Source organism: Chiloscyllium plagiosum, chromosome 5 (genome assembly GCF_004010195.1).
Source record: "Chiloscyllium plagiosum isolate BGI_BamShark_2017 chromosome 5, ASM401019v2, whole genome shotgun sequence".
Lineage (NCBI taxonomy): Eukaryota > Metazoa > Chordata > Chondrichthyes > Orectolobiformes > Hemiscylliidae > Chiloscyllium > Chiloscyllium plagiosum.
The window spans coordinates 80686732-80713506 of NC_057714.1; the positions used below are offsets into that span (position 1 = coordinate 80686732).

Below are 26775 nucleotides of genomic sequence, written 5' to 3' on the forward strand. Positions count from 1 at the left end.
GAGGTGCTGCATTTTGGGAAAGCAAATCCTAGCAGGGCTTATACACTTAATGGTAAGGTCCTAGTGAGTGTTGCTGAACAAAGAGACTTTGGAGTGCAGGTTCATAGCTCCTTGAAAGTGGAGTTGCAGGTAGATAGGATAGTGAAGAAGGCGTTTGGTATTGGTCAGAGTATTGAGTACAGGAGGGAGGTCATGTTGCTATTTTTCTAGTCCTTGTCATTTTGTTTGATTTGCTGAGTTGTTTGTATTTTTGCCCGTGTATAGATATTAATTGTTTGTAACATTTGAGTGGTCATCCTGAAAGTCAGTAATGGTGGTATTTGTCACGAGGCTCAGGTATTGTGTGGTGAATCACTTCTCCCTTCCACAATCAAAGGCCTCCCTCAAAATCCTTTGTAGAAAATTTAGAGAAACTTGGAGAAAAGTGTCTCAGAATCACAGACTTGTTATAGCTTATCATTTTTGCACCAGTTCTCTGAATGAACAACTCACTTGGTGCCATAATCCTGCACATTCTTTCGTCTCTCTTTTCAACTTTTGTACGTCTGCAATGAACATGATTCTATCACACTGTCTAGCAGTGCATTCCAGATCCTAACCACTCTGTTATTAGCAAATTGTAATTGTCTAGCATTAAATATATGTAAGTGTACAGTTTCATGGTGGCAAAATTCATTTCCTTCCTCAGGTGAAACATTACTGCTTTTGGTTGAAATCACAGCTATTCTCAAACTATCCGATTATTCCAGAGAGCGTATATATGGTTTGTAGTATGGAGTCTTAAGACCATAATCATATTGGTTTGTTTGTATAGTAATAACATCTCACTCATTAGTGAGCTGTGCTTCCTGATCAACAGCATTTTGATATTTCAAGCAGTTAAATAACATTAAATTTGATGGGTTTAGAACCAGTTGTGTAAGGCTGGTGAATAGGCTATTAAACATCCTGTCCCTAATTGTCTGGAATGCATTACACGTAGTCACAACATGTGTACTGCTAAGACAGCCATGTCGATTGAAATAGTTAAATAGTGAGGATTGTATCGCAACACATGATGCATTAAATCCTTGGGATATTGAAACCAAAATGTGCAACATGCCAATCACCATTAGATTGTGGAAGAAAAATGAAATATGAGAATTGTGATAGAACATTCCTGTTTTGTTTCTTGCTGTTGCCAAGTGGCCTGAGTGCCCAACAATGATCATTTCCATGGTTATTTTCACTGAGTTTTAACTTGTTAGAATATTTTGGACTGATCAGCGTAGTATTGGAAAACATTTAAGTGGATAACCAGGCTGACAGGTTCTTTACTTTGTGTTAGATACCTGACTGCAACTAGCCAAAGTTGCATGCATCTGTAAGTTCCTGATTTCGTGGATAATTGAGGAGGAGTGGCGAGGTTCTGTGCAATAGTTGAAGTGCTATGAGTGCTCTCAAGCAAGCAATGTGCATCACTCAGAACTCCCTGAATGGTTTAATTCTTTATCTTATATTTTCTAATATGAGTGCTTTTGTACATTTATCTTTGATTAGATATTTTTCCCTGTTTTATGTTTTTTTTTAAGATTTGACAGTTTCTGGCCTGACCAGCATTTTATGCCCACCTTTAAGATGATAATGATCGTCTTTCTCGAAATGCAACAGTTTGGTGTTGTAGAGGTACCCAGAGTATTGCAATATAGTTCCAAGTCAGGATGGTGTGTGGCTTGGATGGGAATTTGCAGATGGTGGTGTTGCCATGTGGTGCTGTTCTGTCCTACAAAGCCATCAGGGCCACAGGCTTGGAAGATGGAGGTGCTGTGAAGGAAGCTTGGTAAATTGTAGTACTGCATCTTGCAGATAATGTTCGGGATAGGTTAGCTCAGTTGTCTGAATAGCTGGTTTTTGGTGCAGAGTGAAAACAACAGTGTGGGTTTAATTCCCACACGAGGTGAGGTTATCATGAAGAACTGTCCTTCTCAACTTCTCCCATTTCCTGAGGTGCAGTGACCCTCAGGTTAAACCACCACAAGTTCTCTCTAATGCCTATGGCACAGTGGAACTATGGCAACTTTACCTGTAGATAGAACTTCTGATGCTATGTGCTGGTTGTGAAGGAAGTGAGTGTTGCAGGCAGTGGATGGTGTGCTTTTGAAGTGAACTGCTTCATCTTGGGCGATGTCAAGCTCCTTGAATGTTGTTGCAGCTATATTTGTCCAACAATGTAGCGAGTATTGCATTAATACTTGATCTGTGTCTTGAACAGGGTGGAAAGAACTGGGGAGCAGGAGGGAAGGTACTCCCCACAAATCTTTCCAACCTCCAACTTGCTCCTGTAGCCACAGTATTTATTTGGTTGGACCAGTTAGTTTTCAGTGACCCCAGGATGTTGGTGGTAAAGGATTTCATAATGTACTTGATCATCAAAGAGATTGTTAAATTCTGACTTGTAAACATTCATTGCCTGGGCACAAATGTTATTTGAAGTCTGTATATTGCTTAACATTTTGCTTTGTATGAACAATTGCTTCAATATCAGAGGAGTTGTAAATGGTACTGAGCATTGTGCATCATTAGCAAATATCAATTAGGATTGTGATGCTGGAGAAGCACAGCCAGTCAGGCAGCATCCATCCCTGATGAGCTTGTGCTTGAAACATCAATTCTCCTGCTCCTTGGATGCTGCCTGACCGGCTGTGCTTTTCCCGCATCACACGTTTTGACTCTGATCTCCAATATCTGCAGTCCTCACTTTCTCCTAATCAATTAGAATTGTGCAATTGAGGGATGACCATTGATGAAGAAGCAGAAGATCTTTACTCAGGGTAATGACTTTTCTAACTCTGCAACAATGTGGTGGGCTGAGATAATTGACCTTCACCAATCATAACTACTTTTCTGATAGTTATGACTCCAATAACCTACTTCCTCCTGGATTCACATTTGACTGCAGTTTTGATCTGACTGCTTGAATCATATAATCCCTACAGTATGGAAGCAGGCCATTCGGCTCACTAAGTCCACACTGGTGTTCTGAGGAGCATCCCACCACCCTACCCTACTTGTTGACATGGTTAAAAGACTGATTAGCTAACTAGAAGCAGAGTAGGAATAAATGGATCTTTTTCAGCCTGTCAGGATATCACTAATGGCATGGCTCTGGGGTTGATATTCAGGTCTCAACTCTTTACAATTGATAAATGGTTTGGATACATGAAATGAAAATATAATAGCTGAATTTTCTGTTGGCACAAAGATAAGTAGGAAACTGAGCTGTGAAAAGGATATTAGGAGTCTACAAAGTGATATAGAAGTTCATGGAATCCCTACAGTGTGGAAGCAGGCCATTCAGCTCATTGATTAGATTAGATCACTTAAAGTGTGGAAACAGGCCCTTCGGCCCAACAAGTCCACACCGACCCGCTGAAGCGCACCCACCCAGACCCATTTCCCTACGTTTACCCCTGCACCTAACACTATCGGCAATTTAGCATGGCCAATTCACCTAACCTATACATTTTTTGGACTGTGGGAGGTAACCAGAGCACCCGGAGGAAACCCACGCAGACACGGAGAATGTGCAAACTCCACACAGTCAGTCACCTGAGGCGGGAATTGAACCCGGGTCTCTGGTGCTGAGGCAGCAGTGCTAACCACTGTGCCACTGTGCCGCTCACACTGATCCTCCGAAGAGCATCCCACCCAGCACCCCTCTCTTCTTTCTGTAACCCTGCATTTCTCATGGCTAATCAACCTAGCCTGCACCCCTCTGGATACTATGTGCAATTTAGCATGGCCAATCAACCTAACCTGCACATCTTTGGACTGTGGAAGAAAACTGAAGCACCTGGAAGAAAGCCCCACACACATTGCAAGAATGTGCAAACTCCACACACACTTGCTCAAGGGTGGAATTGAACCTGGGTTCCTGGCATTGTGAGGCAGTGGTGCTAACCACTGCATCGCCATGTGAAACCCAGTCAAATGCTGCCTTGACATCAAGGTAAGTAACTCTTGCTTGACCTCTACAATTCACTGGAATTTTTGAAGTTTCTGTAGCATCAATTGCAAAGAAATCATTGAGGAGGAATTGGTAATGTTTAGTCGGTCAGAGCGCATCTGTAGTGATATTAACCTTTTGGGTGATGGTCTTTGTATTTCCAGAACAGCCTTTGTATTTTTGGCTTTCAGTCCGTATTTTAAAAAAAGCAACAATTGAATTGATTCCTGCGAAGATGAGATTGTTCTGAGAGTTTCACGACACAGGGCCTATATATTCTTTTTGAGTTTAGAAGAATGAGAGGTGATCCCATTGAAGCGAACAAATGTCTTCAAGGACTGTGCAGCATAGGTGCTGGAAAGTTGTTTTCCCTGGTGTGGATGTAGAGTCTCTAGAACGGAGGCTGCAGTCTCCGAATAAGAGGTAGGCAATTTAGGTTGGAAATGAGAAGCATTACGTTGTAATTATGAAGCAACACTAGGCTGTCCAGCGAAGAGTAAAACTGCATGAAAATTCAGGAGTGGTAGGAATGAAGTTGGGTGCACGTGGAGGGGAACTAGTTGCATTGACTTCATCTCCAAAATTTTGATGGTAGAAGATGATTGGAGAAAATCAAAATACAAAAGTAATTGTTTTACAAATGTGTTATATAATTTTACTTGTTATTGATTTGACAATTATGAAAATTTTACCATTTAATTGAAGAATAAGAAAATTGATCAACCTGGGATTTGTTGTGTTATAAACTATTTGTAAGGATGTTCTGGCAGGTGAAACAACTTTCAAATACAGCAATAATTTCTTGCCATTAACACTCTGGCTTTCAGTTTAAAATGGTTTTGTTGCATTCAAAGTTAACATAGTCCTATACTCTTTATAAACTCCTTTAGAAAAATCTTAAACTTTAGACAGGAGTCAAAAAGGAGAGAAATCATTATGTTTGATTATATACTTCAACTGGAATTTTATGTTTAGTATGAATGAATCAATGATGTCTGCCATGTTTGGACTGCAAAATCTGACAATAGTGGGAAGATGGCAAGGTCAAATGCATTGTTTTCTGAGTATGAGTGCTGTACTATTGTAAATATTTTTAGTGAAAACAAAACAATAATGCATATGAATGAATAGTAAAATACTTTTAGCTCATCACATGCTGTTGAATCAACTGTGTCTGGGTTCCATGGCTTTTTTTGTCCTTGGTTGTTGTGATCTTACAGGCTATGGATGGTTAATTTTTAGTAATTGCTTATGAATAATTCTGAAATGGTGATAACGCATGTAGTGAAAAGTCGGCCAGTTGTTAAAATTAAGGACCTTAACCTTTTTTGCAATATAATGCTCTTTAATTACTTTAAATTGTACTGTGAAATCAATAACCAACTGACACTGTGATCCGAGTTCATTAATTCACCTTGCTGTCTGTTGTAATAAATGTTAACAATCCTTTGACACATTTGCTGATCTAATTGAATGTCAACCCTTGACAAGGTTTTCATCAATGTGCATTAGGATGCAAATGATGACCACAATAATTCTTCATTAACTTAACCTGTTTGAGTTGTGCAGTGCAATTAATGCTGAATTATAAATCTGAAAGTTGTTGCCTTTTAAGTCAAAGGTTTGTCCTTTGATCAATACAGAACTATTCACTGCAAGGGAATTTCAAGGAAAAATGAAGTTAAGGCTGATCACCATCATCTTAAGGGAAATCTTAAGGGATAGGCAAGAAATGCACAGGTCCATGAGAGAATTTTAAACAAAACCATACAAATGTGGAGCGAAATAGCTGTTTTGAAAAATGAGTGTGCTGTGTATAGAGAATAATACTTGATCAACATCTTTCATATCCTTGGCATACCCCAAACAATTATGACAACCAATGAATTACAATTTCTAATGTTATTTTGAGAAGTGTCTGTACTCACTGATCTACATTGGGTCCTAACCAGACAACGCATGGCTTTAAAAAACAATCATCTTGGTATTCTGTTCTATCTATGGCGTTGTCTTTCTGTCTACAACCTGATTCAATTCTACAAACATGCAGCATCTTCACATTCCTCCAATTGTGTGCTCTTACACATTTCTGTATTTATTCGCTCTGCCATTGGTGGTTGTGTCTTCATCTGCCTATGTTCTGAAAACCATTGCCTAAATGCCTCTATCTCTGGCTGCCCCATTAAACCAAGCTATTCCATTATTAAAACTAGCATCGACACTGTTCAGGAAAATCATTGGAGGAAGGTGATGGTGTAGTGGTATTGTCACTGTATTAGTAACCCCAAACCCAGACTAATGTTCTAAAGATGTAGTTTCAAATTCTACCATGCCAGAGAGGTAAACGTTGAACTCGATAAAAATCTGGAATAAAAGTTGGCCAAATCATGATCATTTAACCATTATCATATAAATTCATCTGGTTATTAATGCCCTTTTAGGGAAGGAAATCTGTGTTTACCTGGTCTGATCTACATATGACTCAGAATACACAAAAATGTGATTGCTTCTTAACTGCCCTCTGAAAAGGCCCAGAAAACCACTCCGTTCAAACTCCATAAGGAATTGCAATAAATGCTATCAGTAATGCTATAGAATAGCGTGTACTCCGAGATAGATCTATTCATCTGGCATTTGCCAGTTGTTGAATTGAATTCTGAGATGAGGTAAAGGTGATTGGCTTTGCCTTTGCCTTTGCCATGAAGGCAGTGTTTGACCAGGCATGGTATCAAGGAACTGAGCAAAATTCTACTCTGGGAACATGTTTTACCATCATACCATCTAGCAGGTCATTCCTAGCGCACAGGCAAATGATTGGCCTTCAACCACTGGGGCCATCTCACCCCAGGACATCTCCACAGGATAGTGTCCCAGGCTGAACTATCTTAAGGCTGCTTCATAAATGACTATCTCTCCAAACTGATGATGTTTGCTGATATGGAGTATCAGTACCTTTCCAAACTACTTGGGTGCTGAAACAAACAGTGCGTTTGAATACTTTCCACAGGTTTTGATTAGTGAAGCTTCAACAATGCTCAATACCATCCAGGACAAAGTAATCTGCTTTCGTGGCACTTCATCCACCATCTTCAACATGTACTCCCTCCAACACTGATGCACAGTGTACCATCTACAAGGTGCATTGTAGCAACTCACCAAGACTCTTTCAACAGCACATCCAAAAACCACCTAGAAGGACAAGGGCAGGCAGTGTGTGAAAACACAACCTCATACAAATTCCACTTGAACAGACAAAATCCTGCCTTGAAACTGTATTACTGTCCTTCAATATCTCTGGGTCAAAATCCTGGAATTCTATGTCTAGTAGCCCTTTAGGTGCACTTACACCACTTGGACTGCAACAATTTGTGAAGCCAACTTCCCACCACTTTGTGAGCAATTAGAAATGGACAATACATGCTGCCCTTACTAGTGATCCTGTCATTTCCTTAAATGAAAGTAGTTCTAAAGACCTACTTCTGACTAGACTATTGCCAACTGTCGTGTTATTGTTATCTTATGTAGCTGGGTGTCAGATTATGTTTGATAATTGCTTCTATAAAGCTCTGTGGAGCAGTTTACAATGTTAAAGGTGCTATATAAATACAATCATTGTCAATATTGTCATAAAAGTTTTATTTAAAGATCAATTTCCGGTGGGACCATAGGCTGAATTGAAGTAAGTTTTGCAATCAATCATTCCAAGTTAAATATAAACTTACACAAGCATAAAGTTATGCTTTCTGGGTTCAAAGTTTAACAATTATGTGAATTTAATCGTTGTATTGATGAGAAATGGAATTGAACTATTAGATCTCGTCTTTTCCAATCTTAATTCAGTTAATTGTAGCTGGTAGCCACTGGAGAGATCTGCATTCAGATAGCATGACAGCCTTGCAAAAAAAAATGTAGAGTCAGTCATGTTCCTGTGTATTCCAGATCTTTATTAAGACACTGAGTAACTCTGCTAACTAGGGCCAAGAATGATTTTGCAAATACTTTTCTGAACACATTTAATGACCTTGTATTGGTGCTTTCGATTCTACTTGACTAGAAATGCACCATGTTTCAATGTAGAGTAGTACAAGATGTGAAATTTGCAATGAAGTCTTTGCTCGTGTGAGAATGGTATTTCATCATCTGCAGCCTGTGTCAGCGGTTGTTTTAACAATAGAATTGATGTGTACATCATTTTAGATATGCTTGAAGATATACCTAATAGTCTGACAGTATGTTGGATTGTGACAGCATTCCATGACAAATTGGGAGATGTGGTTTGTTTTGAGCAAAGCAACTCTTGGAAATTGCACAATTTTTAGGGTTTAAGGCACATTCTATCCTTGACGACCCAACTGTGAAATTTCTCAAAGATGGGTGGCATTCCATGTGGATGCTGTTATATGTATACAAGTTGTCATATCAATGGAGAATTTATCTTGTAGTTAGTACACACGAGGAGTGTTACTCATGTATTTAGTTTTTGTGTGGAGGGCATTGTATCAATTGCAGCCCATTTGGAACTCGATGCTCTATTTATGTGGCAAATGGTGATTGTAAGTCTAAGTTATTTGAACAATCAGCTCAGAACTTTGGAGTGTTGATCTAGTTTACTTCAGTCAATCAATCATTTATGATTTGGTTCAGAGTATAAATTGACAGCATTTGGAACACAAGCTAGCCCACATGTATTCTTTTTTCCACAACTTGCTCACCCATTCTGCTTTTCTTGTATGCTTTCAAGTGACTTATACACTTAATGGTGAGAGCGTGGTGCTGCAAAAGCACAGCAGGTCAGGCAACATCTGAGGCGCAGGAGAATCGATATTTCGGCATATGAGCCGGGCTTGTGGGCCGGGGGATGGGATTTGGGGGGGGTGGGGGGTAGGTAGCTGAGAAGGAATAGACCGGAGAGGGGGGGTGGAGCAGATAGATGGGAAAGGCAAATGTTGCATCATCCTCTACCACTTCCACCACCTACAAACTGATCCCACCACCAGAGATATATTTCGTCCACACCACTCCCCTCATCTCTGTCCAAGGCCCCAAAAGGATCCTTCCACATCCAACAGAAATTTACCTGTACCTCTACCAATGTCATCTACTGTTTCTGTTGCTCCCAATGTGGTCATCTCTACATCGGGGAGATAGGATGCCTTCTTGCAGATTGTTTCAGAGAGCATCTCTGAGGCACCTGCAGCAAGTAACCCCATCACCCCGTTGCTGAACACTTCAACTCCCCCTCCCACTCTATCAAGGACATGCAGGTCCTAGACCACTGCCACCACCAAACCATTACCATCTGATGCCTGGGCAAAGAAAGCCTCATGTTCTGCCTTGGGACCCTGCAGCCACACTGGATCAATGTGTATTTCAACAGCTTCCTCATTCCCTCCCACCCCCAACATTGTCCCAGTCCCAAGCCTGCAACTCGACACCGCTCTCCTGACCTGTCCATCATCTTTTCCATTTATCTGCTCCACACCCCTATCACCTTCTTCCTCACCTTCACCTACCTATTGCATTCTCAGCTGCCTTCCCACCCCCCTTCCATTTATCTTTCAGCCTCCCCGGCCCACAAGCCTCATTCCTGATGAAGAGCTTATGCCCAAAGCGTAGATTCTCCTCCTTGGGTGCTCGCTGACATGCTGTGCTGTTCCAGCACCACTCTCTCGACTCTGATCTCCAGCATCTGCAGTCCTTGCTTTCTCCTTATACAATTAATGGTCAGGTCCTGTGCAGTGTTGTTGAACAGTGACCTTGGAGTGCACGTTCATAGTTCCTTAAACGTGGAGTTGCAGGGAGATAGGATAGTGAAGAAAGTGTTTGGTATGCTTGCCTTTTTTTGGTCAGAGCATTGAATATGGGAATTGGAAGGTCATGTTGCAGCTGTACAGGACATTGGTTAGGCCACTTTTGGAATATTGTGTGCAATTCTGGTCTTCCTCCTATCAGAAAGGTGTTGCGAAACCTGAAAGGGTTCAGAAAGGATTTACTAGGATGTTGCCTGGGTTTGAGCCATAGGGAGAGGCTGAGGCTGTTTTCCCTGGAGCATTGGAGCATGAGGGGTGACTTTGGAGAGGTTTATAAAATCATGAGGGGCATAGGGTAAACAGACAAGGTTTTTCATCTGGGGTGGGTGAGTCCAGAACTAGAAGGCATAGGTCTAATGTGAAAGGGGAAAGATTTAAAAGGAACTAAGGGGCACGGAGAGTGGTGTGCATATTGAATGAGCTGCCAGGTGAGATGATGGAGGCTAGTATAATTACAGCATTTAAAAGACATCTGGATGGGTATATAAATAGGAAGCGTTGAGAGGGATATGGGCCAAATGCTGGCAAATGGGAGTGGATTAACTTAGGATATCTGGTTGGCATGGATGAGTTGGGCCAAAGGGTCTGCCTCTGCCTCTGCCACTGCCACTGTGGAGCACTCAGAACAACAACATTTTAATACAATAAATGCCATACTAGTAGGAGGATTAGCTTGATTAAGATTTGGCTCAGCAATTATGGAAATGCCAAAGGCACTCAGACATGAGAGGCCGAAACAAATGCATTTGCACAGCTGAAAATGTAACTTGTATGTTACAGGAAAAGAAAAGCTGCAGAAAAAGAGCAAAATCACAAGAGCCTGTCAGTCAAAATACTGATTCCAAATGTTACATGTTGAATGATAACCAGTAACAAAATGGTCAGTTCATAGACCAATCGAAAAATGTTATGAAGGCAATTTGGCTCTAATTTTGATCTTTTTAACTGATTGATTGAGCCAGCTAGCTGAAACGTTTAACAATTTGATTTTTTAAAAAAGTTACTCTGTGAATGGTAGCTTTTTAATATGATTAGGAATTTGAATGGATTGATCTGGAAATTGCTGCAGTGGTGAAATTTGTGGCAAACAGCATGTTATTTTTCCTGATCCTTCAGTGCCAGATTCATTGTGCAATCTGCAGGAACAAATAATTAGAGTACACTTCAGTCAGCATACAGCAAATCTTGAAGTCGATCAATGGTTAGTTAAAAATTCATTTCAATTGTAGATTTTCAATGGAAACCTCGGCTTGTAAATGGGATAATTCCGCATGACATGGAATTACAATGTTAACCATGATTTGGGAAAAGAACACAATTAATCTCTACTAATCTTCAAAATGGAGTTGGCAGAAAGCATTAGAAAAGTTGCAGTTTATTTCTGCTGATTGTGACTTGGGGAAAGTTTTTTTTTTAATGAAATCCAACCATAAAACGGTTGCAGTGCAGAAAGAGGCTATTAAATGTGTTGTGTCTGTACTGGTTGAATAAACTTCCACCTGTTCTAATCCAATTTATCAGGATCTGCACCATTGCCTTGCAGTTTACATTGTTTTAGATGCAGATCCCGGTTCCTTTTAAATGAGCTTAGGGTTTCCTACTTAGCCATCAACTTGCAGCAAATTCTAGGCTCCCCCAACCTCCTGAAGGCTTATCTTCAACTCCCTTCTGTTTTAAATCTTTGTTCCACCATAAGTGACCTTTCCCATCCACTCTATCTGAGCTCCTCCAGTATTTTATCCACCTCAATTAAGTCACCCCGAGGCCACCTCAGTTCTAAGGAAAATCACCCTGGTCTATCCACTCTCTCGTTATAGCTGCAATTTTTAAACACTGCCAACATGCTTGTAAATCGCTTTTGCTCTCAAGAGGACCATGACATCCTTCCTGTAAGGTGACCAAAAGTATGAACACAATTCCAGCTGCGGCTTAACCAGTGTCTTATATCGTTCCAACATTACATCCCTGCTCTTGTGTTCAATAGTTCACCCAATGAAGTAAAGCGTCCCACACACCTCATTTTACCACCTTACCTACCTGTCCTGCCACCTTCAGGGTGGACATGTTGACGGTCTCTCACTTCCTCTACCTCCCTCAAATCCTCTCCTTGATTGTGTGTTCCTTTGTTTTGTTTTTGTCCATCTCAAATAAACTTCTCCAGACTGAATTCTATTTGCCCCTTTTTCTGCCCAGTCCATCAACCATTAATATCTTCTTGGAGTCAACAGCGATACTCTTCATTCACAATTACCCAGTCATTTTTTTGTCATCAGCAAATTTCCAAACAATACCCCTTAAAATATGTGTCTCATTTAAATTTAAATTAAGAAATCCATAAAGCACAAGAATGTGGTATTCTTCGACTGCCTCTAGACAGATTAGGAGGATCAGCCTTGATAAATGTGGGATTCTGGGGATAGGTGGGGACTGGGCCTGGGTGGGATGCTCCTTGGAGGGTCAATGTAGATTGGAAAGGTCAAATGGTCTCTTTTTGCAGTAGTTGGGAACTGAAAGGAAGGTAATTAGTTGAACTAATCATGGTATTTTCATGTCATTTCTGGTTTCTCTTGAGATTCAACGCCTCATTATATTTTCAAGAATAATTATATTTTGAAAACCTTTAATTCCATAGATAAGCTTTTAAAAATATGCCAAGGGCAGGTGTGACACCTAAAGGTACCTGCGCAAGTATTTCATTTTCCAAATAAATATCTCTAAGTCTCACTGGTGTGCCTGCTTGTGTCAGCCTAGGTTAATTCTTTCTGGCTCAAGGGATTTTGCACTGGCTTCCTGGAAGTAAGCTGCCATTGAAATCATATAAACCCCTCTGCTTGTTCTAAAAATTCTTATATTGCAGTTCCTTCACCTGTACTTAATCATCAGATTAACAGAGAGGCTGCACAGTGGCTCATGTAGCCATTCAGACTAATAGTGAACGGTTAATTATTTTAAGATAAACTAAGCCAGAAAAGAATTAAATGCGATGGTGCTGCATTTAAAGTTATATCTAGCAATAGGAAAAGCTGTTCTTTTATTTTTAGTCAGTGTCAAATGTTGCGATGAGTTCCCTAAATGCTATGCTATTAAGTAAGACTTATGAACCATTCATGTGAACCATGACAATCATTGCTGATTTGAAAGTTAAGTTTTATGCATCTTTTGCAGTGCACTAGGCCCTGAATACTGAGTTATCATTTTAAAATATTCTCACTTGCTGAATCACTGTGTCTCAAATAATACGCATTATAGCAATCCTTGTTTGGTTGATTTAAAAAGACCTGTTTTATCATAAACAAAAACAGAAATTGCTGGAAAAACTCAGCAGCTGTGAAGAGAAATCAGTGTTAAAGTTTCAGGTCTGGTGATCTTTGCTGTTTGTTTAGAAAACTGAATAAAAAATATTCCCCATTCATTTTATAAAAATCTTGTTAACTAACAGATGGCCAGTTGATGTGCTTGCATGTGAAGCAAATGATTTCTGGAATCGTGCAAAATTTGAGAAAACTAAATTTCTGATCTTGGGGTTTGGGAAAGCAGTTTTCGCCATGAATGTTGTCTTTACAAATCCAATATTGGCTTCCTGTCTCATCAGTGCACCTATAATAACTAAGACTAATTAATCAATTTGACAGGGGACTCCAATACTTGAATGAAACAGAATTATAGGTGTCAGCTTTAATTACTGACATGACATTTGGAAACTAATCTGACTAGTAATTGTTCCATCAGTTCTTACCAGTGAAATGACCATGTGGCTTCTGAGTTCATAGAATTGTCACATACAAATTCAATTAAGAGTGTGAATCAAATGAAGATCCAACTGTAGAGGGTGCTCATTAGGATTGGCTTCTAGGGGCAGTAAAGCAATTTAATTTTCAGGGATATTAGGCAGGCAGAGAAAATTGAACTGAATTCTTTTCTGCTGACAGCTCGAGAACCAGGAGATGCTCAGAGCAATGTTCAAGAAAGCAGAGTCTGAAATCAACAGCAGAGTTATTGAAGCAATGAAGAGAACAGAGGATCCACTACAGCGACAGCGTATAATGGTGGAAGAAGAGAGACAGAAGTACTTGGTTGATGAGGAGAAAATAGTACAGCAACTATGGTACGTCAGCCATTTATAATTGCATTGTGTTTTAGGATGTTCCCTCGTTTTGTTTTAAACTTTGTTTTTAAATTATTTGCACCCTATCCTGTGTTGTTTTGGAGATGTGGGAGTTGGTGTCTCTTGTTTCAAATTTGAAATTATACTTTTGATTTAAATTCATGAATGCCTAAATTTCCTTAGAAGGAATATGTTATTGCTGTAATGGAATTGAGATTGAAGTGACAAGTGACAGTGAATAACTACCTAATCTTGTGGAGCTCAAACTAGGCAAAAGGGGAAAAGATGATGTTCCGGTCCTGTTCAATATCTGGTCTGTGCCTCATTAGCTGATTTGATAATGGGATAGGAATATGGATGCCTTGACTGGTCTTATTGTCCTGGATTAAGTTGAAGAACATCTGGGCTCTGCTTCAATTTCAGATGGGAATAGAGAAAAAGAGGCTTGTGTTTATTTGGCAGTTTTCATGACCACTGAATACTTGCAGCAGTTTACAGCCAACAATGAACTTTTGAAGTGTATTCACTAATGTAAGAAACAACAGCTAATTTGCACAGTGATCTCCCACAAATAAAAGCCTAATGCTGACAGCTAATATATCTTTGTGATGCTTGTTAAGGAATAAATATTCACCAAGGCATCAGGGATTAGTCCTCCACTAATTGTGGAAGTAGTTGTATGAAGTAGTTCAATGGGATCTTTTATATCAACCCAGGAAAGCAGATACAGTCTTGGTTTAGTGTTTCATCCAAAAAGACAGCATCTCCAACAGCAGAATTGCGAGTCTCGTGATACTTAGAGTTTGACTTTAAGCCAATCTCCAAGATTCTGGATTTAGTTTTTAGTTTTGTGGTTGATGTTTCATTGTTGAGGTAGCAATCAGAAAACTGAGGAGGCCTATCCTAGTCGGAATCAAGAAAGAAAAGAAAATGTGGCAGTTGGTGGGGGAGCTGGGAGATTGAAACTGAAACTCCCTAGTTAACATAAAGTTTGAGTAACATATTTGACATCAAAGAAAATTATTACTTTTCTTCAGATCATTGGCTTCAAGTAGTTGTGACCTTTTTGTATTGCCTTCTTTTGAAGTTGTTCAAAATTAAACAAGCCACATGCATTGTTTTTGCAGGAATTTAGTGATCTTAATCTTAGTCAAAGCCAGAATTTTGTTGCTGAAAATAACATAATTTCACATATACTGAGCACAGTTGGATTTGGTGAAAATACTGAAAGTTAAACCATTTGCATGTATGCTTCCTTGTATCTTGAAATAGGATGCAAATTTTCCTGTTATAACACCAATGGCTTCACTGTTCTTCTCAAGCGCTATTTGTAGTTATAAAAACTGCAGGGCTGCCTTTAACAATGGAATATTACAGTGATAGTTTTATAGCCATATTATCTGGTGTATTATTTACAAATCTAACCAGGGTGTTTGGTGCTAATTGAATGGATCAAAAGATTGAATGACTGATCTATTTGGCGAGATCTTTCTGGAAAGATGTAACTCTGGGCGTGATCCAAGTCAGTGGGGGAGATGAGGACAAAAGTGGACCTTGGATGAAGATGTTAAATTGGAGGAAGGCCAACTATAACTAAATTGCACAAGAATTGGAGAATGTGGATTGGGAGCAGCTGTTTGAGGGTAAATCCACATCTGCCATGTGGGTCTTTTAAAGACCAGTTGATTAGAGTGCACGGTAAGAATGTTCCTGTGAAAATGAAGGACTGGTGTGACAGAATTCAGGAACCTTGGATGACACGGAAAATTTATCAGCTTAGTCAAAAAAAACCTACCTAAGGTCTAGACAACTAAAGACAGACCAAGTCCTTGAATATAGAGAAGGTCGGAAGGAGCTCAAATGGGGAATTAAGAGGGTGAATTTCCTTGGCAGGCAGGGTTAAGGAGATTCCCAAGGTATTTTATACACTTATTTAGGAGCAAGAGGGTAGCTCGGGAAAGAGTAGGCCCACTCTGGGATAAAGGAGAGAGGTTGTATATGGAGCCAGAGGAAATAGGTGAGATCCTTAATGAATGTGTTACATCTCTGTATTTATCAAAGAGAGAGACATGAGGAATACGGAGGTCAGGAAAAGGTGTGAATACTTGGGCTGGTGGTCATAACCAAAAGAGGAAATGTTGGGTGTCATGAAAGTATTAAGGTAGACAGGTCCCTAGGGCCAGAAGGGATTATTCCAGGATACTGTGGGAGGCAAGGGAGGAAACCGCTACGGCCTTAACAGATATCTTTGCACCCACTTTGGCCTCAGGCAAGATTCCATAGGACTGGACAGTGGCCAGAGAATGACTTGTTAGTGATAGGCAGCATGGGTTTGTGTGGGGAAGGTCATGTATCATCAACTTGATTGAATGTTTTGAGGTGGTGACAAGAATGATTTGAAGGAAGGACTGTGGCTATTGTCTGCATGGAGTTTAGTAAGACATTTTAATAAGGTACCTCATGGTAGGTTTGAACAAATGGTAGAGTCGCATGGATTCAGGGTTCAGATGAAGGGCTTTTGCCCGAAACATAGATTTTCCTGCTTCTCGGATGCTGCATGACCTGCTGTGCTTTTCCAGCACCACTCTGATCTAGATGAAGGGTTTTTGCCTGAAACGTCAATTTTCCTGCTCCTCTGATGCTGCCTGACCTGCTGTGCTTTTCCAGCATCACTCTGATCCAAACTCTGGTTTCCAGCATCTGCAGTCCTCTCTTTTGCTGAGTTACGTTACAGCCAAATGAAACTTTAATTAGGCCACGTTTGAAATACTGTGTGCAGTTCTGGTCACCACACTACCAGAAGTACATAGATGCTTTAGAGACGGCACAGTTTACCAGGGTGTTGCCTGGTAACTTTGGTTATGGCTGGAGAGCTTTAGTTATGAGTAGAGGCTGGTTAAATTTGGGTTGTTTTCCATGGAAAGATGGAGGCTGAGGGGCGACCTGATAGTGGTCTACAGAATTATGAGAGGCATAGGTACATTGGATAGTCAGAGGCTTTTTCCTAAGGTCTGAAGGTTATTTACCAAACAACACAGGTTCAAATTAAGAGGGGTAAATGTTTTCACACAGAAGCTTGTGGGTGCTTGGAATGTACTGCAAATGAAGGTGGTGGCAGCAGGTACGTTAGCAACATGTCTTGATAGACACCTGAACGGGAGACGAACAACTGGATAGATACCACGTATTGGCAAAAATAGTGGGTTTAAATAAGGATTAGGAATCAGTACAGGCTTGGTGGGCCAAAGGGCCTGTTCCTGTGCTGAATTGTATTGTATGAATTAGACTTGTTTTTATGTGATTTAAGTTTTAAATCTTTTGCCCACAAAGCTGCTAACAATGTAAACAGTGCCAAAGTAATATAATCGAGTTCATCTCTTCGCTTTATTTTTCATTAAATTCTAGGTATAACTCGGTGCTGTTAAAAACCATTGAAAGTCAGTTTCAAAAAAGGAAATATGGAGTTTTAGTAACTCTTTTTTTAAGCATGATAACTTTGAGAAGATGATTTGCAGCAGTGGCATTGGTCTTTACCCATCTACATTTCTTCTATTTCATCGGACAAATAATCTTATACTACTCACATCAACTAAAGCTATTTATGCAAGTGCTTCTAATTGAAGTGCATGCAAAAAAAAACATTCTGTGTTAATGTTAGACTTGAACAAAGACAGACTTGTGAAGCTCCAAACATCAATTAACCTTGATTCATTTGTTGCATTTAAGCATTTCCATGGTTGCTAAATCTTGATTTTTTTATTAAATGACATACTACTGTGACGTGTGAAGATCTCTCCAAGTTTTGAATTCAGTTATCAATCAAAATGTCTGCCTTTTCCTGGGGGGTGGGGATAATGAGACAGAATCAGCTGGTCAGCATCAGCAGCAGGCGTCATTGTGGGTGATGGAATGCAAAGAAAAAAGTGCCTTCAGTAGCAGTTTTTAATTATTTATTATTTAGAACTTGTATAACATTGAATCTCTATTGCTTGTTCAGATTATCTTTTGCATGTTGATCTATTTTTTCTAGCGATCGTGGGATTTCCTGTTGGTAATCCATGTGCCTACTGGGTCACATATAATATGCTCTGTTTATTTGGAGGCTTAAAATGCCTGTTCAGTCGTGCTCAAAGCACGTATTTTGTTGCTTTTGAGTTTTGAATATAACTGAATTGTCTATCTCCCATTCTGGTCACATTCTACCTTTTGTTACTAACATTATTCCGCCAGTCTCGCAAAGAAACCACGTTGGGAAGACACTGATCAATATAATCAATATTATCAATGTGTTGACCAAGCTACTGTATTGGAATTGACCAGATATGAAAGTATACTTGGGCCTCACCTTTGCAAAACCATAGTTATTTAAAAGCTGGGGCTCAGTGATCCCATGCCACATCTGAAATGGCAAAAAGAAATCAAAACTCTGGTCATCAAACAGGAATCTGATTTCATTTGTATCTTCAGCATACATTCCATAGGTTTGTTTTGAATAAAAATGTAATGCTGGAAATACTCAGCAGGTATCAGCATCCTTGGAAACAGAATTTGTATTACTGTTTGTTGTTGATGGCACTTAACAAAAACTTAAATGTTAGAGATGAATAGATTTCTAAAATAACTTTGTTTTTATCCACAATTTTTGCTCTGTTCTGCTCCTTATCCATTTAATTGTATCTGCTAATTATTTATTAATAGTATTTAGTTGTTTACAGGTTGCAGACATTAATGCGGGATTAACTAATGCTCCTAAATATAGGAATAAACAAATTAGTTATTGGGTTTGGTAGTGGATGTTTATACAGTGTTACTCTGTTTATTAAAAAAAAATTCACTTAGTTCTCATTCAATCCTGCACCACCTGATTTTCTGGTTTAGAATATGGCAGAAGAGAGCCCTGCCTAATGGCAAATGAAAATGCTAAAGTCAGTGTAAAATGTCTGGACGTGATTACTGTCCAATATTCTCCAAGTCTGTATGATAAGTCCAGTGGAGAAATGAAGTATGTATGAAACATGGATTACCTCTCTACAAATGATGAAAGGTTATTGGACTCGATGTTATATCAGATTTGGCAACATCTATGGAGAGAAAAAGAATTTCTTCAGCATCCATGTTTTTTATTTATTCATTACAACTTTGACATTGTCACTTTGATCAGAAATTGGAAATAAAGTACTTTTGAGGCGGATGCCTGTCAAGTGAATAATTAAGATCAGGGCCTTCTTTGAGGGTTTACGGACAAAATCTACAAGAATGATTTGTTAAATGAGAATGAGGCATGATCAGTATTTGATAGATTTTGAAAACATGGCCATTCCACGGAAGAACATATAATGAGCATCAAATTGAATTTTGTTTATTTTTTAAATTCAATTTGAGATCCATGACTTGGTACTGGCATTTCTCAGGAAAGGAGAGCTTGTTGGAATAGATATCATTAAAAAAATACTCCTGGAGAAATAATTATTCACTTCAGTCTTCATGGAACAAAGAGATACTTTGCAGTGACACAAGAAAGGAAGACTCACTAGTTACCAGCTTTTAAAATTGCCAGCTACTTAATGATGCAAAAAATCATGGACAGAGATAGACAGAATGAGAAGGAAAGCAACTTCAGCTCATCGGCTGTTGCAGCAGAAAGAGAAGCTGGGACAAAAATAAAAGTGAAATAAATCCCAGGAATGCCCATAATTCTGAGGAAGTGGCTGAAGATAATGATGAATCTGGTCAAATTGTTCTAGTCATAATGAGTTTAGTCTTGTGGTGAATATTATTTGTGAACTACTTTAACTGTGCAGCACTGGATAATGCTTGTACATTAACAGTATGTGGGACAAATTAATTGCAATGCTGATGTTGATTCATTTATGTTGTAAAGATCACTGTAAAGTTAAGTAATATAAAAGTACTATTTGCTCTGGTATTCCTGATAGCAGCACACTTTTCTAAAAAGCATTGTAATTTCATGTAATATACAGTATTTGGTGTTAGCCATTTTATAAGTAACAACATAGTCTCTTCTGAGTTAAGTTGAATATTGATAAAGGCACAATGAAAAGATTTACAAGAATGTTGCCAGGGCTGGAGGGTTTGAGCTATAACAAAAGTATAGGGAGAGGTTGAATAGGCTGGAGCTGTTTTCCCTGGAGCGTCGGAGGATGAGGGGTGACTTTAAAAGTTTATAAAATCATGAGGGGCATAGATAGGGGAGTCCAAAACTAGAGGGCATAGCTTTAAGGTGAGAGGGGCAAAGATTTAAAAGGGACCTAAGGGGTAACATTTTCATACAAAGGGTGGTGCATGTATGGAATGAGCTGCCAGAGGAAGTGGTGGAGGCTGGTACAATTATAGCATTTAAGAGGCATCTGGTTGGGTGTATAAAAAGGAAGTGTTTAGAGAGACATGGGCCAAATGCTGGAAAATGGGATTAGATTAATTTAGGATATCTGGTTGGTGTGGACAAATTGGACCAAAGGGTCTGTTTCCATACTGTACATCTCTGACTCTATGACTTGATATGGAGCATGATGAGGCATTTATTTTTGGAACAGTCAGCTAAAGTTGCTTGCTTTCTCATTCAGTGTATCTCTGTTCATAATATTTTTGTCATCATTAAGTAGCTAGGCATTTTTAAAAGCTCGTTATTATTGAATCTTCCTTTCTTGTGTTACTGCAATCTTTGTTCCCTGAAGACTGAAGTGAATAATTATTTTACTAGGAATATATCTTTTTAATGATATCTATTCCAACAAGCTTCCTTTTCTGTCAATTTCTATTTCTATTATCCTCAGTTTTTTCCATAATTCAAAGAGAATTAGAAAAAAACAATTTTCCTTGACTGATGATGAAAGCTTACTTAATATCTCACTTTCAAAAGTTAAATAACCCGGTAGAAAATGCAGGTGTGATGCATTAAGATTGTATGAGGTTAATGAGATTTTTTTTTAGAAATGTGAAATCTGTATAAAACAAGTAGTATCAAAACCCAGTGCAGTGTACTTTGTAAGTGGTCCAATGACATATTACCTCAATGAGGTATTTACAATGGGTGGAAAGTTGTTGTACAAAAATGGGGATATTTTCATCCTGCATCTGATAGACTAAATATGGTCATCAGGTCCATCTTCAGTACGGAGGCAGTGAGGTCTGCAGATGCTGGAGATCAGTTGAGTGTATTGCTGGAAAAGCATCTTCAGTAATGCAAAGCAAAAATAAAATGATTATTACAAACAAAATCTTAGCCTGGGGTGCTGGTGCAATTTCTGACTAATAACTGTGAGAAATTAGCCCATGGTGAAAATATGAACATTGTGGTCATGAACAGCACAGCTGAAAGTCATTTCATGATGGTCTTTGAAAGGAATCATGTCAATTATCAATTCATTTCATTGATAGCAACAAGGTCACAGTAAAGTTTTAGAACCGAACTAGCGTTCGAAGTCTTCATAACCATGAAGCTTAGAATGCCTTCAACAAACTTGAGGTTAAACTGAGAGGCGAAACAAAGGGAGTTAGTCTGATGTTTATTTTTAGTTACTGGATAAAGCTCTGTTTCATCAATGAATTTGTGCTGACAAAGTATTTACAGATTGGACTTAAAAGGCTAGTTATTAGGTGGTTTGAACAGTGACTGAATGATGCAGATTTTAGTAGCTTCTCCCACTGTTGAAAATGTAAATTTAAAAATCTTTTCAGCCCCTTGACCATGTGTTCTTGGGGATGCAAGTAAATGAACATAGGTGCATTTCTGTATGGCATTTTGGAGTGAAGTTGTTGTAAAACTTGACAAAGGCAACAGATGCAGAAGGAAATTAATTGAAACATAACAAATGGGTCTGTGGTCTCAATAATGGGTTATTTTTCAGTGAAATGCATTGCCCTTAAACATAAGGTCATGTCTAACTAACACAAGATCCTACTTTTGTTTTAACTGGTATCATGAAGTAAAGTTTCAGGCATCTGCCTGGTGCATGCTGAAGATTACTTATTGGCTGGTTCTGTGGAATTTGAAAAATGTCATCTTAGATTAAAACAGAATTTAAGTTTTGAAGTTAGGCTTTTGTGTTTTTAAATTTGTAGCTTTATATAGTTAATCAGATGTGGAAAATTGTTATAACATTGTTTGTAACAGTATTAACCCATTTAGTTATTCAAGATCATCATGGAAATATGTTGTTGCATTTAAGGAAAAGAGAACAATTGCACACTTTCACCAATTCAACTAGGTGTGAATTTGTTGACCAGACCAATTGCAAGTTTGATGTGTTGGCATTAAATAAGATGAAATCCTCTAAAGTAGAGAATATTTTCGGGGTAAACAAGCATTAAAAAGGTGGTATCTACAGAAATGTGTCATTACCTTCCTGCCCCTGGAAGTCTCAAAAAACATGCATCTAATCATTTTTAATGATACATCATATGCTTCCTGTTGCATATTATAGTGCAGCTGGTTACACAATATTTTGGATGGGAGTGAGAACGCAAAATGCTATCCTTAACTTAAAAAGCTAGGAAAATAAAGAGACTGTTAAAAGTACTTTAGTGAATAAAATACTGGCACTTGTGGAGACAGTGGTGAGAGGAGATAGATCTATTTTAGGTGAGATGCCACACACTGGAGGCACTGAGTGCATACATTGTGGCATAAAAGACTCTCAATGAAATATGGACATGAGAAAAAGGTGATAGATTGACTGCTGGCTTGAAACAAATGCTTTAGTGAAATGAAATCTCGTCTTCATTTAAATGGATGGCTGCAGTTTCAGTTACTGTACAATTTGCAAAAGAAACACAGCAAGTTGCTGGGCATTTAAGAAGACACATGTCTCCCAGTGCAATGCTTGCAAAGAATGAACGGAAGATCTTTTGTTTTGAAATTTTGGTTGTGCACTTGGAAGGAGATCATTTAATGCAAGTCCATATATCTCTCCATTGAGTAGTCTCTTTAAAACTACACTCCTACCTGATATCTATAGCCTTGCACATACTCTTCCTGCAAGTGCACATCCAACTTTCTTGGAATCACTTATTATTCTACCTTTTCATGGGAGATCAGGGTTCAATTTTAAAAATTTACACTTGTTTGTTTTTGCATCTCAAATTTTATGATCTTTTGTATGGATCTCTTTTCTAAATGATGTCTGTCTTTTGCTTCTTCTTGTAAGTATCCCTCAATCGATTTTTCCTGTAGTCTACACCTTTCAATTACCATTACTTTGTCCTTAATAATTGCATCATTTTTGCTTTGTCTTTCTATCTTTGTATCTATTTTGTCTAACTTAATGACTTGCCTTTGTATCAATTGGTACTTTTAAAAAATTTCCAGAAACACATTTCCCATTCCACTTTCTATGTTCTCCTGGAATCTCTAACAATCCTCCTTCTCTTCTATCCAAATGCAAATTATTTTGCTGCAAATTCCAATGTTGTACTCCCTAAGCCTTAGTGTAATCACTAATTTATTTCAAAAAAACTGACCCAAGACTATGTGAATTCCAATCTTTTCCCAATCTGAACCGGATGAAAGGGGAGACAGACAGATAGCACTGTCAACAAAAGCTCTTCACTATACCAAAAATCTCTCTGACTGACAACAGTGGGTTTTGGGTAGGAGTTGACAGCAACTCTTGTAATTTTAGAAAATTTGATGCAAAGACAACAATAAATCAATGCAAAAGCTAAACATAACCATCTTTCTAGGAATAGAATGAGCATATTAGAAATCAAGTGAGTCAATTTTTAGTTGTATACAGACGGTTGACATTAACTGTGGTTTCACATATTTAGCCAGTAGCAACACACTGAAACTGGTGAGTTAGGGTAGGAATTTTTGTAAGGGTCTACCTCTCCTTGATGTAAATGCTTAAAGTGTTTATAAAGATTAGCTTCCATTCTATCCTTCACCACCAGGCTTTGGAGATTAGAAAGGTTGCCCATGTATGAGAGCTCAATTTTACAGAAAGCTGCTGTGTAAAGCCCATTGTTTGTTTGTCTATTTCGGAAACAATGAAAATGACTTCAGGTTGTGGGATGTGCCAGGATGTGTTGAAAATTTCAAAATGCTGCACACTCAAGCATTTGATGGGTGGTGCAGTATTTCCTTCTGTGGCTAATACACAGGAGGTTCGGCAGACTTCCCAGACTTTGTTCTCTGTGTTGCCAATTGGTTTTGTTCCATCTTGCTTTGAAGTGAGCTACTAAGATTGAAGTTTACATCATCAGTCAGTCTCTCCCTTTCTGTATTTGTTGAGTCATGCAGTCCTGGCTGGCTTGTTTTCTTTTTAATGCTGAGCACCTGAGAAACCATAATTATGTGATATGCACTCCATTGATCTGATCCTTCACTCTTACAACCTCTGCTTTAGTTCTTGTACAAGTTTCTTAATGAAGGTACAACTCAATTTCTTCACATCTTTTTTTTCCTTTCCACATGTGTTAATGGGATTTCCCTTAATTTTCCTCCCGCCATTCTCTCATTTACTAAAAACTTCCTGCTCTGGTCTATTTATGTCATTGGCGAAGTTCACCCAAGCAACCATTCTTTCACAAGAACCGTAGACTGTTCTGGCACGCTATTGCACTACGGTAGGCTCCACTCTATGCAATCCTATACTTAATCTCCTCCTCCCCCCCCACCCAGCACCCCCAACCCACTCCAAACACTATCGACACCACTTCCCCATTCATACCCCACCCCAAACCAGTATTAATAAGCATACATAAATGCCAAATGCACTCCAGCAGGTATCACTCTAAAATTCAGGAGCATAAATTCTGCATCTGTGGCACTGATACCAGTTGGAGAACTCAGTAGCTGTTTCACATGTGGTTTGCTAATTCATTGAAAATTATATCCTCAACCAAAGTCCTTCCTAATCTATTTCAGCATCGTGTTGGAAAATGGATTTACAGTGTTTGATTGAAGTGAGGGTTTGAAAATCCATAGGAGTTCACTAACTTCTGTTCTGAATTTATAATTTCCAAACTGGAGGTGTCATTTTCTCGTTCTGGCAAACTTTTTTTATTGCAATTCATGGTGAGCTGGCTTCCATGACCAATGCCATCTATTCTCATTCAATTCTTCATTCTTTGACTCATTGTGCACCAGTGCTCTGCGATGCCTATATCTCAGAATTGTGTGGCACGAGAGATGGAAGTGCTTGCAGAGGATCGGACTTTGTGATGTTCATGTTGGTGGTATCACATCCAACATCCCAGCTCCGCAGCACTTGAAACACTGCAAGCCAGGAATTGCCCCACATGCTATGGTCCTGTACTGTTATCCCCAAGGAAATGGCACAGAGAAGTTGGTTCCTCAACTCAGCAACACAGACCTAGAGGTGCTGATGCTGCTTCTCCTACTGGTTGTTGAAAAAGACCATGCTACCAGACTTAGCTAGTCTGGATCAAGATGGCAGCCTAGGTCAGGGCAGCTTCCTGCAGAGAGGAAGTCAAAGAACTTCAGTCCTCTGCAACAGTAAGTGCTGCCAGCTTCTCGTCAGGCGCCCACTCACTCTAACTTTACCACTGCCCACTCATCTCACCAAGACTCACGGACAATACTCTCTATTGTATGCATCACCTCTGCTCAATGGCCCTTGCACACTTCACTTTCCCAATTAATAAATTGTTCCTGGCCTCTGCACTTCCTACTCAATCAGTGGAGACGTTTCACTATCTCTTGTGCTCATCAGCACCACTAACTGCTCTTCCATCCATTGCATCTCCTTGCAGGAAAAAAGTGTTTTCATTGCCTTACACCCCAACTGACGTCTCCACAGCACCAGGATCGATTGCACCTGACCTGCAGGACTGACTGTAGCTGAACTCTAGACTGGAGTTTAATGAGGGCTTGATTGACTGTGATGGTACCCCTTATCTGACGGACTAGTTGCACCTTGACTGCACCAAGGACTGATCATTGACTTTCAGACGTGGCCAGCTGTTTGAAACACATGCTGTGCTTTTGCCAAGTGAGTTGCTGGCAAGTACTGTAAATGTGAAATTGATATTGCAACAACCCTACCGCTGCATATCCTTTTCCTTTTGACTGTTCAGAATTCCAAATTGTACTAAGTTGCCTGCCTTTCCTAAAAATTAATACAAAGACATAGAAGCTGGTAGTTTCCAAAAAACACTAATCTGATGCAGTCAGTATGGTTACAATGAGATGCACATGTGAGCAAAGCAACCTGGCAGAAGGATGTAAATTGTAAGTGTCCTGGTGCTCCAAAGTGAAGCCCTGTTGGGCTAGTGTAGTGCAAAGGTCAGTCTGAAAGCAGCCATGAAAATGTGGTGAGGTTGATGGTTTGACAATGCTGACTTGCAGGTATGAGGGCTGGAAGAGGATGGGGCATCCGTGCAACATGCAGGAAAGTGATGGAGAAGGTGAAGTTCTCTGAAAGTCCAGAGAAACACATGGTGAGCTACTGCCATCAGTAGCCAGTCCAGCTGCCATGTAGGGAGATAGTGAAGTCTAGTTTCTTACGGAAGAGGAGAATTGGGAGCTGCAGAGAAATAAGTGACTTCAGCTAATTGGTTTGCAAGTGCATGAAATTTACTCCATTCAGTGATTTTTATAAAAATTGTAATAAAACCTTTTTTTTCCTCAACATCTTAACCTAACTGCAATTAGTGTCTCAGTTTTATTTAGCTCAAGAAACAAAAGAATGTAAAATGCTTTTATACTTTTACCATGTCTCATAAATTAAATGTATAAATAGTGGCTTGCAATTTGGGAGTATTTAGAAGGGAACTCAGTGGAGCCAGGAAAGTTGAACTTAGAAGACCAGTGGGAGCCATGGCTGCTCAGCATCATGTGACTAGGCTCAGCCTTTTACCCTGTTTTTACTTGATAGAAGATGTTAACACTA

General features: G+C 39.2%; 1 protein-coding gene across 7 annotated transcripts in view; it reads left to right on the plus strand.

Moving 5' to 3' along the window:
* LOC122550039 (sickle tail protein-like) overlaps positions 1-26775 on the plus strand; it is a 710262-nt gene that overhangs the window by 615851 nt on the left and 67636 nt on the right. For all 7 annotated transcript variants that reach the window (XM_043690462.1, XM_043690463.1, XM_043690464.1 and 4 more), the window contains one exon: positions 13725-13900. In XM_043690462.1, the coding sequence (XP_043546397.1) occupies positions 13725-13900 (176 nt within the window). The remainder of the gene's footprint in view (positions 1-13724; positions 13901-26775) is intronic.